This window comes from Meriones unguiculatus, chromosome 6, assembly GCF_030254825.1.
Source record: "Meriones unguiculatus strain TT.TT164.6M chromosome 6, Bangor_MerUng_6.1, whole genome shotgun sequence".
NCBI lineage: Eukaryota > Metazoa > Chordata > Mammalia > Rodentia > Muridae > Meriones > Meriones unguiculatus.
In genome coordinates, this window is record NC_083354.1 from 105,276,878 (window position 1) to 105,293,813 (window position 16,936).

General features: G+C 37.9%; 1 protein-coding gene across 5 annotated transcripts in view; it reads right to left on the minus strand.

The window, feature by feature from the left end:
* The window catches only part of Zfhx4 (zinc finger homeobox 4), a 198,437-nt gene that overhangs the window by 31,908 nt on the left and 149,593 nt on the right, over positions 1-16,936 (minus strand). For all 5 annotated transcript variants that reach the window (XM_060385802.1, XM_021657861.2, XM_021657859.2 and 2 more), the window contains exon 5: positions 2,082-2,150. In XM_060385802.1, the coding sequence (XP_060241785.1) occupies positions 2,082-2,150 (69 nt within the window). The remainder of the gene's footprint in view (positions 1-2,081; positions 2,151-16,936) is intronic.

Sequence of the window (16,936 nt, forward strand, 5' to 3'; positions counted from 1 at the left end):
TTAATTTTCCTTTTCTCAAAAATACAGCTCCCATGGACTTCACCGACTGGGGCTATAGTGTATCTCTCTGAAGGTTTCCCCTCATTCTCCTATGTGGAAGTCTCCACTATTGTAGAATGTCTAAACACCGGAACGCCGCCAGCCAACTTCTCTATGTTGTCTCTCTAGAAAGACTTAGTAAAACCCATGGCATTTAATAATCTCACTTTACACACATGTCTAAAACACATATCGAACTTAATGCCTCAGAGCCGGACTCATCATCTCTGCTTAGCAAACCTTATTCCAATTTTTCTGTTGTCACCAATTCAGTTCACAGTGAGAACGTCCACCACAGAAAATATTATTTTCTCATGCAGCCAGCCACATCCTATCCATCAGCAAATTCTGTTTCTACTTATATTTAATGAATACTAAATGATAATAAAGTCAATCTTGTTAATTGCTTAAACTTTTGCATTTTACTTTCTCTCAAGCCAACACATCTTTACTCTGACTCAATTGATTAGGTTATGACTTCTTTGGGGTGTATGCTGTGCTCTGTCTTCCTCACTCACTAATCTTCCTCCATGTTAGCCTCATGGTAATGGGCCATTTTTTTCAATGTTACAGAAATTAGATAAGAAAAGGGGCATGGTGGAGATGAGGGAGGGAGGGAGGGACTGGGAGGGAATGAGCGATCGGGACACGGCTGGGATACAGAGTTAATAAAACGTAACTGATAAAAAATAATAATAATAAAATAAAAAAATATTTTTTAAAAAAGAAAAAAAAAAGAATGGGTTAATATTTAAATCTGGTGATTAGTAAGACAAGGCAAATACGACAGAATAGAAATCATGAAAGCAGGAACAAGTCATTGAGAATTTTACCCTTTGTTTGACTGAGACTACCTGTGTTTGATGATAATGGGACTTTATAACCATTTTGAGAATTCTCTTAGTTATAAAGTATGTAAAAGAAAAGAAAAAGGCAGGGGGAAGTGTTTTCCCAGACTCTTTCCATAGCTTCCCGTTCTCATTGTTCAGGACTTAGCTCACCACTACTTCTAAAGAATTACCTCATCTGTTGATCAGATGGAAGATTCCTGACACTGTCAGTACCCACTATCATATGCTGGATTCCATACCCAGTGTTTTGCTTTGTAGGTCTCGAGTGAGGTCCAAGACTTTGCATCTTTGTTTGTTCTCAGTTGAGCATAAAGAATTTCTTCACCTGATATGCTAACTTTTTATGTGTAAATATTTTAATTAAAATATAATTATATTAATTCACCTTCCCCTTTCCTCCCTCCAACCATCTTCTGCCATGCTCCCTCTCAAATTCATGGCCTCTTTTTGATTTTTGTTTCTTTCATTTTCATTGTTACAGATAAGATGCATAAGTATGTAAATGGAACCTGATGATTCTATTTAGTTTTGCTTGTTAATATATATGATCACCTGGAGAACATCATAGAAAACTACAACTGGTCAAAATACAGGAAAAAAAATTTACCCTGGGGTGCCCATCCCCAATAGATTTATCTACAACCTTACTAGAAATCTGGTGACTAAAGACTGTGGAGTGAGAGAAGAAACCTTCTGCAGGGATGAGACAGCGACTGGTTATCTAAAGCAGCCAACTCCGATGTTTCATTCTTACAATATCTTAGGCTGTGCTCATGCCATTTGTCAGAATGTTAAGAAGCTGTGTTCTACAGATCACCTACTTCCTATCCTTTACCACAGTTACCTGATTCTGAATGCTTTTTTATTCACACATACACAGAAATGTTCTTCTATAGAAGGGTCTCCTTATGCCTTACTCATTTTGTGGGATGGTAATAATAATACACAGACAATATAACAATGGCATACAAGGCCCACGCCTTTCAGCTTTGCTGGGAAACTGAAATTGTACTACAAATTAAGTCCACTTAAATGTCCCTAAATATAGATTATTCTTAATGATGCTGCTAACTTACTTGTATAAAGAACTGATCACAGCAGCTCTGTGGCACACTGGTCCCATAAATGATGAGAATAACACATGCATCTTATCTATGATAGCTAGCACATGAGGGGGATAAATGTAAGTACCTGAGGCTGCCCTCAACTGCTGCTCTGTAAGTTCATCCTCGCCGGTCCTGGCTCCCAAAGAGGCAGTTTCTGTAAAAGACATCAGTGTCATGGTAGTTTCATATTCTAGAACATAACGAATATTACAAGAACCTCAAGTAGGACTGCCATAGGAAATGAGTAACACATACAAGAGTCTTCAGCGCACCTTCACATTCTAGTAAACAGGGTTTGGAGAAATTGGTCAAGGAAAGAATGGGCTGATCTTTACATCCTGTTGATTAGCATGACAAGGTAAATACAACAGAATAGAAATCATGAAAGCAGGAACAAGTCATTTAGAAATTTAACCTTTGTTGACTAAGGCTGCCCATATTTGATCCATTATGAGAATTCTCTTACTTATAAAGCATCTAAAAGAAAAAAAAACCCCATCATATAACAATTGATAGAAGAGAGCAAAGAAAGCCTCTGACACTTCAAGAGCAAGATAAAGAATGAGCCCATCATTAGTGAATTTATATCTTTATTTGGTTCCAGGGTAGAAATGGCATGAGATGAGCCTGCTGGCTTGTTAACCTTAGCCTTAACATGAATAACTGTGTCATATAACTACATTCTTCCTTTCTCTTTCTAGCACAGAAAACTTGTTGCATGCTACTAGAGGATAAAAGTAATAACAACTATCTCCCAGATCTAAGCCCTGTGGTTTATAGCAGAGACCTACCTACAAGATACGCTGGGGCCATAGTGGCACAAATGTTATGGGAGTAATCAATCCCACATTTTAAATTGGTTTTACGGTCTATTCCATGATCTGGAAACCATAACTGACACTACTAAACTGGTCAGGGAGCTGATACCAGATAGGTCCTAGGTCCTGTAGAATACCTACTACAGTTATGTGATAAGGGAACATAGCAATAAAACGACTTCTAATGACATACCATATATCAGAGTATCACTCAACCCTCATCAGAGAAGCCTTTTCTTGCATTAAATGGCAATTAACAAACAGACTCACAACTGCAAAGAATGAGAAACTTTGGAGCACTCAGTTCTAAATGAGATATCTTCATCAACACCCCAGCCCAACCCCACTTCCGTTTAAGGCTCAAGAATCTATGTGGAAGAAGAGGACTAAATTCCGAGAAGAAAACACGCCTGGAAGACAGGACTAATACACATATGAACTGTTCCAGACCGGCAGCACACACAACACGAGTACAGATTCAAACCAGACAAATCCAGTGAGGAGAAGTAGAAGTGGACACAATTCCCACCCTAAAACAAGAAGCCACTTGTCATTGATACCTGCTAGAAAAGGAAAACCAGTTACATAAATCATAGAGTTTTTCTGAGCATCTCAACCACAGTCCAGGGCTAGACCCCATGCTCAGGAGTATTTGGTGAACACGAAAAGGGCTCCATATTTTTAATGCACTTTTCCGTTCTTTTGGGAGGGTATTTTCTATTGGCTTCATTTGTTTTCTGTTTTTATTTTGTTTCTGAGAAAGTGAGAGGGAAAGAATATGAAGTTGGGTGAGTATGGAGGGGAGGTGGGGGAGGATCTGAGAAGAAATAGAGGAGGGAAAGAACATGATGAAAATATAATATTCAAGACAACTGATTTTTTTTTGTTTTGAGGTTTATTTCTTTTTTTAATTTTTAGTTTTCTATATTAATTACAGTTTGTTTACTCCGTATCCCCGCTGTAGCCCCCTCCCTTATTCCTTCCTAATGCCTCCCTCCTTTCCTCATTGCCTCCCAGGCCCCTCTCCAAGTCCAGACAACTTTTAAATAAAGAACACTAGACTTTAGAAATTGCTTTCAATATTTTATCCTTTCTCCATTCTGAATCATTAGCTGTTTTTTTTTTTTTTTACTTTTATTAGTTACACTCTATTCATTTTGTATCTCCTGTTCTTTTTTATAATTTTTCCTGACTTATGTCTTTTTTTTCCTGTCTTGTCTGATCCACAACAGCGTTCTTCTCGACAACACCCCATATACTGTAAACTCCCTGATCTAATCTGACACTTCACTAACATTTCAAAGGGTATCATTTTAAAAAGATTTATTTATTTTATGCATGTGAGTACTCTATCTGCATGTACACTTGCAAACCAGAAGGGAACATCAGATCCCAGTATAGATGGTTGTGAGCCACCATGCAGTTGCTGGAAATTGACCTCAAGACCTTCGGGAGAGCAGACAGTGCTCTTAATCACTGAGCCATCTCTCCAGCCCTCAGTGGGTATCAGTTAATGATACAAAATATTGAGTAAGAAATTCATAGTTCCACCATTTTCTAGGCATGGGATCTCAGGGAAACTGTGTTCCTCTAGGTCTTAATTTACCCCACTTAAAGCAAAGCTGTCATTATATAGCGGGTAATTCTAAGGGAAAAATACTTGATCAGCAAAGGGCAAATAGATGTAGACTTCAAAATCAGAAAGAATCGATTCTGTTAAGATGTTTAAAAAGGTTAGTCTTCCAAAGAGAAGCATATCTGAGGAGTAGCACTTCTGATGATTCTGAAGGCTGTAATTAAACAAAGAGTGAACCTTGAAAGTAGAAATAAACACCCAGGAAATATTACTATATTCGCTAATTGTCTTTTTGCCTGCTTTTTCAAAACCTTTGCCCTTTGGTGGTAACCTATTTTAAAATAGCACAATCATAATAAATTCACAAAACTTCCTCCAAATGTACAGGGAAATATTTTTCTTGTAAGTATGTCTTGAATTAATCTTGAAAGAAAGAATTTATCCTCTATCCTTGCTCATAAATCCTGGAGTGACTTTCAAATAGTTTCCAGCCTTGACGAACATCCAGCCTGTCACTCAACATGCATGCCTTCTTCCTTTTGGCTCAGTGGCTTTAAGCCTTGGTCAGCTTTGCTCCTGTGGATTTAAATGCCAGTTTTGTTCTACTGCTTTTACTCTGCTATCCTTCTTTCAAAGCCAAAAGCAAGTTCTCTCTACAGGATTACCTTACATTTGTTTTGGCACTGGTTACAGAGAATGGTGATGAATTTTTTTTTATATGATCGACACACATTTCTTCAGTATCCTCACATGTCTTATGTAAGGATAAGCAAATTGACCTATGAAAACTGCATTCATCTGCAATAGCTACATCCCAGATCTCATTATGTCCAAAGATTGTTAATTATATCCACCCTAAAAAACGGTCCGTGCTATCCATGTGTTTGCATGTGTGTGCACACGCCTGTGTGTATATGTACATAGATGCATATATATTAATGTATATAAATGTAAATAAACCTATTCTTTTCTAGCAAAAATCAAATACAATAAATGAACAATTACTTACCCTGAAATACACACTTCACTCTACCATATAAATTCATTCAAATTAGTCATTAATGATATCAAAATGAATTTCACAAAATGGCTGATACCTTAAAGATTAATAAAAATCAAATGATGACAATCATTATATCTATGCCTGCCAAGCAGTATGTATGCTATGTGCGAAGAAGCAAGCATGTGATTCTCACAATAAAACCATGGGAGTAATTACTACTCCTGACTTTATAAACCACGATAAGGGGAATTAAACAAATTGGAAACTTTCCATAGCTCATGAAATTAGGACCTCATAGAGCCTGGATTAAGACCCTTGTCTGTCTAGTCTAGACATTGAAAAGTAGTTAAGTGATCCAGTTTTAGTAGTACAATATTTGGAAGCCCACAGAGATCTCCCTAGACTCACCGCCATTAAGTAAGAAGCAGAAAGACACAGTGTTCACTCATCCTTTGAAGATCCCAAGAGTTCATAAAGATTTATGCTTCCTCATTATAAAAGGTAAACAAATGGTTTGTGCCATGCTATACCTCTTTTACTTGGAAATATAAACTCTTAAAATAAAGAATAATAATCTCATAAATTCAGTACTGGAACATGGAAACTGCTGTAGTGTAAGCCACTTCTACATATATGTTCTAAAGGAATATAGTTTGGTGTATCCTAGAGTCACTGTTAGAGCCTCAGTGATGGTGTTCTGCTTCCTCCATGTGATATAAATATTTTAATGAGGAAGCTTTTAACTTATCAACAAACTGATTAATCTGTACTTTTCTGCCTGTGTTAAATGAAATGTTTAGAATCTAGTAATGATATGTAACATCTTGCAATATTTCACTTTAATAATTGCTGTGTAATAACAACCTGACTGCTGTTAACTGGATCTGTCACTTTGTGAGTAATTTAATTAGGTTACTAATTTGTGCTTCTCTTAGTATATGACCTTTTCAATGCTATCTAAAAATAGTACCATTGACTTGGGTTATCTAAAATCCGGTTCTATCCTGTCAATTTGGTCATGATCACATATTTGAAAATGGAACCCAATTACTCTATTTTTATTAACACAATGTGGGCACAATCAGAAGCATTTTCTGTGGAATAGGATATTGATCATGGAAATCAACGTCATCTGCAACAAGACTTCATGAAGTGTTTGCTTGATGCCATGTACCGGCTGTGGCTGCTTATTCACATTTTGTCACAGTCGGCAAGTGATGGAGCTGCCATTTGAAGCCTCAGGGTTTCATCTCAGAGACAGTTTCCTTAAGCACAAGGGTATACTACCTGATGCTTTAAATACCCTCAGGATAACTTTTCTTTCCGTTCTGCAGTTACTTTAACTGTTCACTTCAGCCTGTTTTCTTCTGCTCAACCCTTGCCTCACCGATGTACGAGTTCTCTCTCCTTTCTTTGCAGACATTTCCTCCATAAACCTGTTCATCTTAGGATTCTCATTTACCTTTTCTTTCCATTAAAACAACAAATGAAAACGACAGCAACAAAAACTTGTTCTAGCGAGGCACTGAATCACCAATTTCTGAAAGATTCCTTTCGCCTTATGGGGACAACTTAAAAAACTGTAATCGATACAGATACAAATTTCATGCTTGGGGAATGTTCTCGTATTTTCTTTTTCTTTCTTTTTCGTTGAAAATAGATTTTTCTTTCATACAATACTTCCAGACCACAGGTTTCCCTTCATCTTTTCCTCTGAGCCCTTCCGACTGACTTCCTCTCTCTGCCAGATCCACTCCCTTTCTATTTCCCTTAAGAAAAGGGGAGGGGTTGGGAGGGGAGGAAGGAGGAAACTAAAGGGGGAATACAAAGTAAATAAAGTATAATTAAAAAAAAAAAAAGAAAAGAGCAGGCCTCCAAGAAATAATAACCAAACAAGACAAAACACAATGCAATAAGACAAGGCAAAAAAGTCTTACTAATAGATACTTTTTTTTTTTTTCAGTGAATAGCCACGAATGCAGAAGATGCCTGGCTCCTGAGAATGTTAAGAATCAGTGATGGCTGAGTGTCATAAGACATGATGGCTTTCTCTCTACGACTCATGTTCTCATAGATGGCCCTGATTTAGTCAGTGGATCACAAAACAGAACAGCAAGGCATGGATGTGGGAAGGGATTTGAAGGGAGGGTGGAGAGATGGGCAGAACAGGACGAAGAAAAGAGAGGTTGTGCTTGCAGTCATTTTCATGTGTTGGTGCATTAAACTGTCAATGGGAAGACTGAGTCACAAGAGTCTACTTTTATTTAAGCAAAAAAAAAAGTTAAAGTTCATGACTTTAAAAGGAAATGAAGGATTTCATGTTGAGCTGACTGAATCGACAGTAAATCATGGTTTTTAATCTCTTGCTGTGTTTCATTATAAATTATATAGTATATCATAGCTATGCACGAGAGTGAGTACAGTATACTACATATGCACAGAGAACACACAAATATGGATATATGTAATTACGTGCTCATATTTTCACGCTAGTCACATTTGGGCATATGCTAGAGGCCTATGGAACATACCACCGCATATATCAACTCTGCCTACAAAATCTCTGCCTCTCAGCCCCACACTAATATATATCACTGTTTTTAGCAAAAATGTTTAGCATTTAAAAAGACATATGCCAGAAAACAAACATTAAAACAACTGTTTTAACATAGTAGAAGAATATTTATTTTGTAGTCTTCACTGACACTTCAAAAAACCTGCTGCTATATACGGGAAGAAAAGCTCACTTTTATTTACGGAAATAAAACAGAATTCTAAAACAGCACAAGTTTTAAACAACCTTCACTCCATAGCCTCTTTAGTTGTCCCGTTTCCTCCCATTTTACTTTGGGAGGCTCTCTGGCCTCTATCGGAGCCTCGAGACTCACCGCACACTGAATACAAGAGAAGACACTAGCAGATCTCCAGTTTCCAGAAGATAGGTTAGCGTTTGCTAGAAATCAGTGAGTTGCCAGGCATGTAACACGAATTTCCTACCCAATCCTCACAGTAATCGGTCACAGAAGCATTGCTGCTTTTAGGAAAGGGATGAGACATCAAAGCTCAGACAGTTTAAGTCATTTTTTCCAATGGCACAGAACTGCAGAGAGAGAGGGGTTTGGAGAAGTCAGTCTGATTCTACAGCTCTCTCCTACCTCCCACCCCCTTCACAGTGTGTTTCCAGGCGGCCCCTAAGGAGTCCTCGGACAGGAAGCTTAAGAACTCATTTTTTTTTTCCTTCCAAAAGACAGCGCAAGCTCCTTCAAAGCAAATTCATCATAACAAGATTAGTATTTAGAAGATACATGATATTTTATTACTATCATGGTCATTTACATTTTGAAACAGATCTCGGAGCTTGCTGGGGCATTGCAAATGAGCTCAGGTGGAGAAAGTTTACTGTGGAAAAAACGGTTTCAAGTGTCTTCTCCATGCTTCCTTCCACACACCCAGAGTGCTCTTCTAAAAAGCCAAGCAACTCAGCATGTCACCACAGGGGTCTGAGTAACTAAGCAACCCCATCTCTGCTGACCTACAGGGCGTTTTGCCTGCATAGGTTCTTCTAGGTAAGGACACACTGAGGAATGCTGGACAGTGTTATGCCAATTACCTGAATGAGCTTGGATTTGTTTTTTGTTGTTGTTGGTTTTGTTTGTTTTCTCCGGAAAAAAAAATAAAAAACTAAAGCTTTTCTCTTTGCCATCGTTTATTTTAACCAGAAAGAATTTCGTATTGTAAGGGGGCAGTGTCTCCCAGGTACTCCTTAACCAGAAATACACAATCTCCATTTTTCACCTCCTGAGTCATCTCGGACCTCAGCATAACGGGCTCCAAAGAAATTTACTAAGTTCTTGATATCAATTAGTTTTTTTTTAATTACTCAGACGTGCCTTTAATGTCTTATATTATAAAGCGCTCTACTGAAGCATTTTTTGTTAAGTTTACTAGCACCTAGGATGTTTTTCCATGTGAGATTCTGTTTCACTGTTGATTGATTAGAAATTAGAAGATCAAATGCCCATGATCACAATTTAAATGTCATGTTTTGCTTCTGTCTCTCACACAGTTACCCTGTTACTTCGATTCCATGCTCTATGGCATTCATTGAGATGTCTATGTTATACACAGTCTTTCTATTCCGCAGCTCCTTTTGCTGCCTTTGAGGATTTCTCATCAACAGAAAAAATATTTCACGTCCAAAAACTGAAACTTGATCTGCCCAGTAAGCGTCTTTGCTCATGTTGAGCAATGAGCTATTAGTTCAATTCTTTCACTATGACTTTATTATTCTGAGAGTGCTCCTGAGTAGATTTACCCACTTGTATTTTCATATATGTAACACAACATAGATGATTGCAGACACAATGTTATATAGTATGTCTCTACAATACACTCAGATTGCTTAACTAGGATTTCATGACCTTTGGCTAGTGGCAACTCAGTCCTCCTTCCTCCCATGTCATTACTATCAAAAGCTCTCTATGTGGTCCTACAAATCCTACTTGTTTGATATCTCATAGAATTAGACTCAGACAATATTTATGCTTTTTGTGATTGGTTTATTTCACTTAGCTTAACATCCTGAGAATCCATTCATGTTTTTTCATAGTTAAGCTTTGATTCATAAAAGCATTGATTAACTGGTCTAGTCACTAAGTTTTCTCAACACCTACATACTAGATCAAAAACCTTCTGAAATGACTTAAGCAAGAGAAAACAAATATTCATCTTGTTTTATTCTTATTTTTTTTTTAATTCAAAATATCACTATCTTTTGAAATGCCTCAGAAGGTTCCTTATAAAGGTGCCACTTACCCTGAGGAAAGTGTCATTTCATCAGCTCAGACATTTACCTACACTTAGAAGCTTTGATAATGTCTCTTACCCTTTTCATCCTCAAAGCTTTTTGTAATGATAGGTGCTTCATCCTGAGTCTGCACTGCTCACAAATGAATATAAACATAGAGTTATTTTTATTATTGTTGACAGAGTGGCCACTGAGGCCAGGGCCAACAGATCTCCCTGGAGCTCGAGTAATAGGCAGTTGTGAGCCACTCAATGTTGAGGCTGGGAAGAGAGCCTAGGTCTATGCAACAGCAGTACACATAACCAGTGAGCAAGTTCTCCGGACCCGCTTGCACAACTTTTTAAATCTGTTTTCTGCCTCCCAGAATTTTATCTCCCTGAGATTTTATTTCAGTCATATTCAATGGGCTTTTAGAGCATTCTTATTTGGAACAAACACCCCTGAAGATATCATGCATTCTTGCTGTGGAGAGTCAGAGGACGTGCCCCCAGGGTTGAAATGATGGTCACTTTTTACTTCCCTCAGATTAATTTTATTTGTTTTAAACATCTGAACAAGCAAAGGTCAGATGCCAATGACATAAAGCTGTCTATGTCTGTTAAAGCAGCCTGGCTCCAAGAAGCCTGGGATGATCAGACAAGTATTTCATTAAGAAAATATTGACTATTCCTATGAATATGTTTGTGCTGAGAGAAAATCCTGTGAATCTAAGAACAAAATACCCTTGGATGTAAATCCCAGCCTCGTTGTTTTCTCGCTATTTGACACTGACCAAATTAGTTATCCTCATTGACATTCAAGAATCGTGTCTAGTGCTATAAATCTGCTCAAAAACCTATGGCAGGGGAGATCACAGGCCCAGCCGGGAACTGAATGTTATTGTTTAGCTAAATTGAAATAGTGTCAAGCTGAATTCTGTTTATTTACACCAAACACTACTCTACGTTGTAGCTAGAGGAATCCCTTCTTCAAGTGTATGACGGGGAATGTGCCAGTGCATCTCTATGAAAATCCCTGGGAATAAGTGGTAGATAAATGCTCAGCTCTAAACAAGACATTTTTGATCTCTACCATACTCGCAAAGATTCATGGAACATTGTGGAAGAGAGGAAGGAAAGAATGCAAAAGCGAGAAGACGAGGAAGGGCTGCAAAATAACAGCTTGCATTAATACAGAAATGGCAAACGTGGACTCTGAAAAGTTCTGGATACCTGTACTAGGTTTGCATAAGGATAGGCCATTAACAGACATAGGTTGAGGAGAGACTTAGGGGTCTGATCTTTCACTGCTGAAGTATTTCCTATTGATGAATTCATTGACATTAATCATTTCCGTCGGCTGTGTGCTCACTGATGAGCAAGCAGAACACCTCCAATCCATGGTACACAGATGGCTCTGGTTCAGCTACACTAGTCACAAAACTAAACCAAAAGTAATAAACCTGGAAAAGAGATTGGACTGGAAGAGAGGATGGGTAAGGAAAAGAAGGGGATTAGCAAGCGTTGGGGGAAACAGTTGGAATGCATTACCGGCATGATGAAACTGTTAGACAACAAAATTAATCACTGAGGTTTTTTAAACTACACCAAAGTTCAAAGGTAGAAGTGGGGAGTAAAGTTGAGGAGTACTGAGTGAAGTAACGAAGAAATGGTGGTTATCTCACCATGGTCTTCCTCTAGCTTTGATCTAGCCTTCAGAATACAAGATACTAAATAAATAAACCAATCAACAAATAAGTGTACAACTTTCATGAATATGGTGCTAAGGCTTTTTGGGTTATAATTACTTGTCATATTTTATTTGCTTATATATTTTGGTACTATAAGCCTTTCTTTCAAATGCCACTATTACTCTTTTGATCAGTTGTTTGTTAATTTGAGAAAGGGTTTTATTTTGTACACCTGCCAGGTCTGAAACTTACTATGTAGACCAGCCTGGCCATAAACTCACAGAAATCTCCTTGGTTCTGTCACCCAAATTATAGTATTAATGATGTGTCATAGCCAACAGTCGTGGCTATTATTACTTATTGACTATTTTGGAAATAGCAATTATTGGCAAGACTATGCACTGATATTTTAAACTACACAGATTTTTTGAGACCTTAAGCATATTTTACATTTCATAATGAAAGCAGTCTTTGTGTGTGTGGGGGGGAACCCCTTTTCTCATCTTTAAGATGGAAATAAGACTATTTCCTCTCTTGATGCCATGCATTGCCTTTTTAAAGACGAAATAAAGTTACTGTATTTACCGCTTCATGGTAATCAAGGTAAACAAATAAAATCTATGTATAGTCTTTTCTAGCAACTTAAAGCTTAAGCAGATAAACAGAATTCCCTAGTACCTAGTGTTTTTCTATCTTGTAACTTACATAGAGCCATGAAAAAAAAAAAAAAAAAAACTTCTGATGGACTAGAGCAATTTCATTTTTCTGCAATGCAAATTGTTAAAAGTCATTTTCTATTAACATATGATCCAGAAAAGCATCCTTGATCATGTATTTTTCATAACTTAGAACTTCTTACATATCACCATACCAGTAATGATTGACTATTTGTCGTAATATGGTGAGGTTTGCACACACAGCATTTGCACAGCAGAAAGATAAATCTGGAGAGTGAAAAGTACTACGGCTTATGAGGAAGATGATAAAAAGAGACTTCACTGGAGCCAAGAGTGAAAAATGCAATATTGGGACATGCTCTGAATTTTTGAGTCAACACTTGGGAATATCCATGAAATATTTATTTAATAAATCACTCCATCATTCATTCATTAGTGAGCAAACAGATGGATGAGAGTTGGCACATTGCTTTCTTTCAACTATGTTAGCAGTAGGAAAAGAAACTGTTTCTGAAAAACAGCCAATTTATTTCCCTCTTGTCTGAGTGTATATGTTGGCAAGGGGTTCCTGAACCTTGGGGAAATGAGATTTTTAAACAAGGTTGCTGCAATCATATTTTCATCTTTGGGGTGTTATTTGGAAGTGAAAGATATAGGCAGAAATTCTTTTATAAATAAATAACACTAGAATATCTCCTATTTTTACAATCCTGATTTCCAGAAGTGATTACGGAGGAAGGATAAAGACTGATTTTACTAGGGAGAATAGGGATGCAAAGACATTCAAGACTGGAGTAAGAGAGATGATGAGGTTCTTGGGTGCATGCATAGGCTATAAATGGAGGTGTTTAATTAATTTAAGTGGACAGAAATACATTTTGGAAGAGAAGTCTGAGTTAAAGTTATTTGAAAACACTAACAAATAATTTAGGTGAATAAATGACAAAGCTGAAGAAGAATGAATACAGTGTATCAGATAACAACAAAGGGTTAACATTTGAACAACGAGATAAGCACAGGACCCAGAAGGATGTGGCAACCCATTGGCCAAGAGAGAAGAACTCTTCCAGAAGTTTAGGTGACAAATACAAATACAAAATACAAATAAAAAACTACAGGTAAGTATAGCTCTCACCCCTCCTCAAGGGAGCTTCAGCTTCCAGTTGACAAGAGACCACAATACAAAGCCACAGCTGGTCAAACTGTGAGAACCACTGTGGGTTGCCCAGCCCCAGCTGATAAAACTATACCCAAGACTCAGGAAACATCACAGAAGAGGAGGTGGAAAGGCTGTAAGAGCCAGGGGACCAAGTGGGGATGTCTGCCCTGAGATGATGCCATCTCTATCTAGTGAAGCCTCACCAGGACATCTCAACCATATGGTTGCCCAACAAGATCTGGAAAATGACACAGTTGACATTCTAACATGAATGGAGAAGTCTCACAAGCTCCAACCTAGATGAAGAACTATGGGAATTATTGGTTGCTGAAAGAGGAAGAATCAAGCTTTTCCAGGGATAATCCCCTTGATATATCATCTAATTCTAAGAGATCAGCATTAAACACGTATGAGCAACGCCAAATTAACATTGTGTGTGTGTGTGTGTGTGTGTGTGTGTGTGTGTTTGAGAGTAGGGTGAAAAAATGGAGATATTGGGGAAAGAAGAGGGAGAAATGATGAACATATATGAAATTCTCAAAACAAATTAAAAATAAGAGCACTGATGATGAAGTAAAGATGATGATAAGCACAGACAGTGCAGGAAGGCGCTTCTGAATCTTATTAAGAAGAAGTAGGTAGAACTTCTCAGTGATTTGATGAGGGCAGAGAGCCAATGAGAGGAATCAATGATAAATACTAATGGCTGTGGCTTAGGAAATAAGGATGGATATTCTCCTTATCAGCTTGTAGAACAACACAGGTGGAGTGATTAAGAAGAAGAGAGAAGGCTTAGCATCACAGTTTGGAATGTCTGGGGTTACAATGTTCTATTTACATATTCAAGAAAATGTATCAGCTCTGAGACAAGCAACAAGGTAGGCTCCTAGGAGAATATGGGGTGACTCCAGCTGAGACTCCTCGCTGTGGGGACATGGAAACTGAAGAGGCCAATTCCTCGTCAGGCAGGACATCCAGTGGAGGAAGGCAGAAACAAATCCATTTACAAAAACCTTTCGCCCCAAATTTACTCTGCCTACAAGGTGTGTAGGGATAAAGATGGAGCAGAGTTTGAGGGAATGTCCAGCAAATGACTGGCCCTGAGGTCCAGCCCAAAGAAGAGAAGAGAGCAAAACCTGACACTATTAATGATACTTTGGTATGCTTTAAGACAGGAGATGGGCATAACTGTCCTCTGAGAGGCTTTACCTATCAGCTGATGGAAATAGATGCTGAGAATCACAGCCAAACATTAGGCAGAGCTCGGGGAGTCTTGTGGCAGTGTAGGGGGAAGGATGGAAGGACCCAGATGGGACAAGAACCAAGAACTCCACAAGAATACCAACAGAGTCAACTAACTTAGGCCCATATGGTTTACAGAGACTGGAGTACCAACCAAAGAACATGCTTGGATAGGACCTACACCCCTGACATACATGTAACTGATAGGCACCTTGGTCTTCACGTGGGTTCCCTAGCAAGTGGAGCAGGGTCTGTCTCTGACATGCACTCTGTTGCCTGCTCTTTTTATTACTTCCTTCAGGCTGTTGCTGCCTTGTTTGGCCTCATTGGAAGAGGATATGTTTAGTCCTGATGCAACTTGATGTCCCAGGGTTGGTTGGTACAGGGAGAGGGTTCTTTTCTGAGGAGAAGGGGGGAGGGGAAGAAGGTAGAATGGTGGGACTGGGAGGAGAAGAGGGGGTACATTCTGGATATAAAGTGATTAAATAAAATAAATTTATTAATAAAAAGAGTAAATGTATCACATAGGTAAGAGTGAGAGAAGGTATATGTGCACATAGAGAGGAAAGACAGATAGAAAGAGCAGAAGAGAGGAGAGATTGTTTTATAAACACCATGTCAACCTTTGAAATAAGGTTGCAGATTGTCGAGAGAATAAGGCCTGAGGTAGAGCATATGGTGAAGTACTGTACATCATACACACTGGGCATTAAAAAATTTATCTTTGCCTAAAGAAGTGCTTTATTGTTCTCACTAAGGAGAACTTCCAGGCTTCCAGATAAACTATTTTTAAAAACCTCACCAATTTTCATCAGCTTTATCACTATATTTCTCATTTTCAGTTTTCTTTTGTAAATGCATCCTCCTCTCTGTCTGCAGAGGAATAGGACATGTACAGTTTCCCCAGATAAACAGGGAACAGTGAAAAGGCCTGAGGAAGAATGGAAGTGGGAAAACAAAGGGCAGGAGAAGGAAGGGAGGGAGAGGGAAAAGGAGAAGATTGTTGAAGAAAGGGAGAGGGGAAAAGGAGGAGGAGGGATGATGTCTATGCTGAAATCTCCATAAATATCTTATGAACAAGCAAATGTAATTTTTCAAAAGATAAAAATGTTGTAAATCTGAAACTTATAACTACAAATGTGAGAGAGAATGGGGCTACAGTAAGTTTGCCCAATTAATTTATAACCAGAATTCAAAAGCAAGAAGAAAAACCTAAAGAAAATTTCAGAAATGGAGTTCTTAAGAAAATAAAAACTGTGTTTCAGAAAATAAGGAGATACATGATAAAAAAAAATCATCAAAACAAAAGACAAAAAAAGACTCCAAAGTTTCAAAATAATATTTTCTTTGCTATATCACTTGTAGAAACTGTAAATAAAAACATTTATAATGTAGTAAACAATTTGAGCCAATATAGACTTACCTTTGAGAATGTTTAATAACAAGATAATTAATAACAAGATAATTAGGAATGGGATGGCAGAAAATGTATTTAATGAAATAAAATAAGGTACATGGGATTAAATCACACATTTCATATAGAAAATGTTTCTGTAACTTTTCCAGATGTTTCTCTCCTCTTACTCTGGCCCTTCTAGACAACTTTATTTTAAGGAATATTCTAGAACTCTGTTTCCAGGAGGAGGAAAGTAGACCTCAAATTTCTTGCAAGGGTCACAAATGTGCTGAATTCTGTGTGCTTTTGAAGATACACTGTGGGCTGTCAAGAAATACTAATACTACAAAACTAGAATGCTAGAGGATGAGGCCAAATGCAATATGGTAGAATGCATTATTTGTTTGATCTCTGTTCCTCCACTTCTCCCATGATGCCTCTGAAAGAGCTGGACAGCGCTTACAAGTTGGGTCATTCTATCTATCTTCCTTTGTGACTACAGATAAGGCACTCTGGTGGGTCTGTGGTGGAAGTGTAATGGAATGGTTTGTGTATCTGATGGATCTTTAGCAAGATGGCAAAAATGACATGTT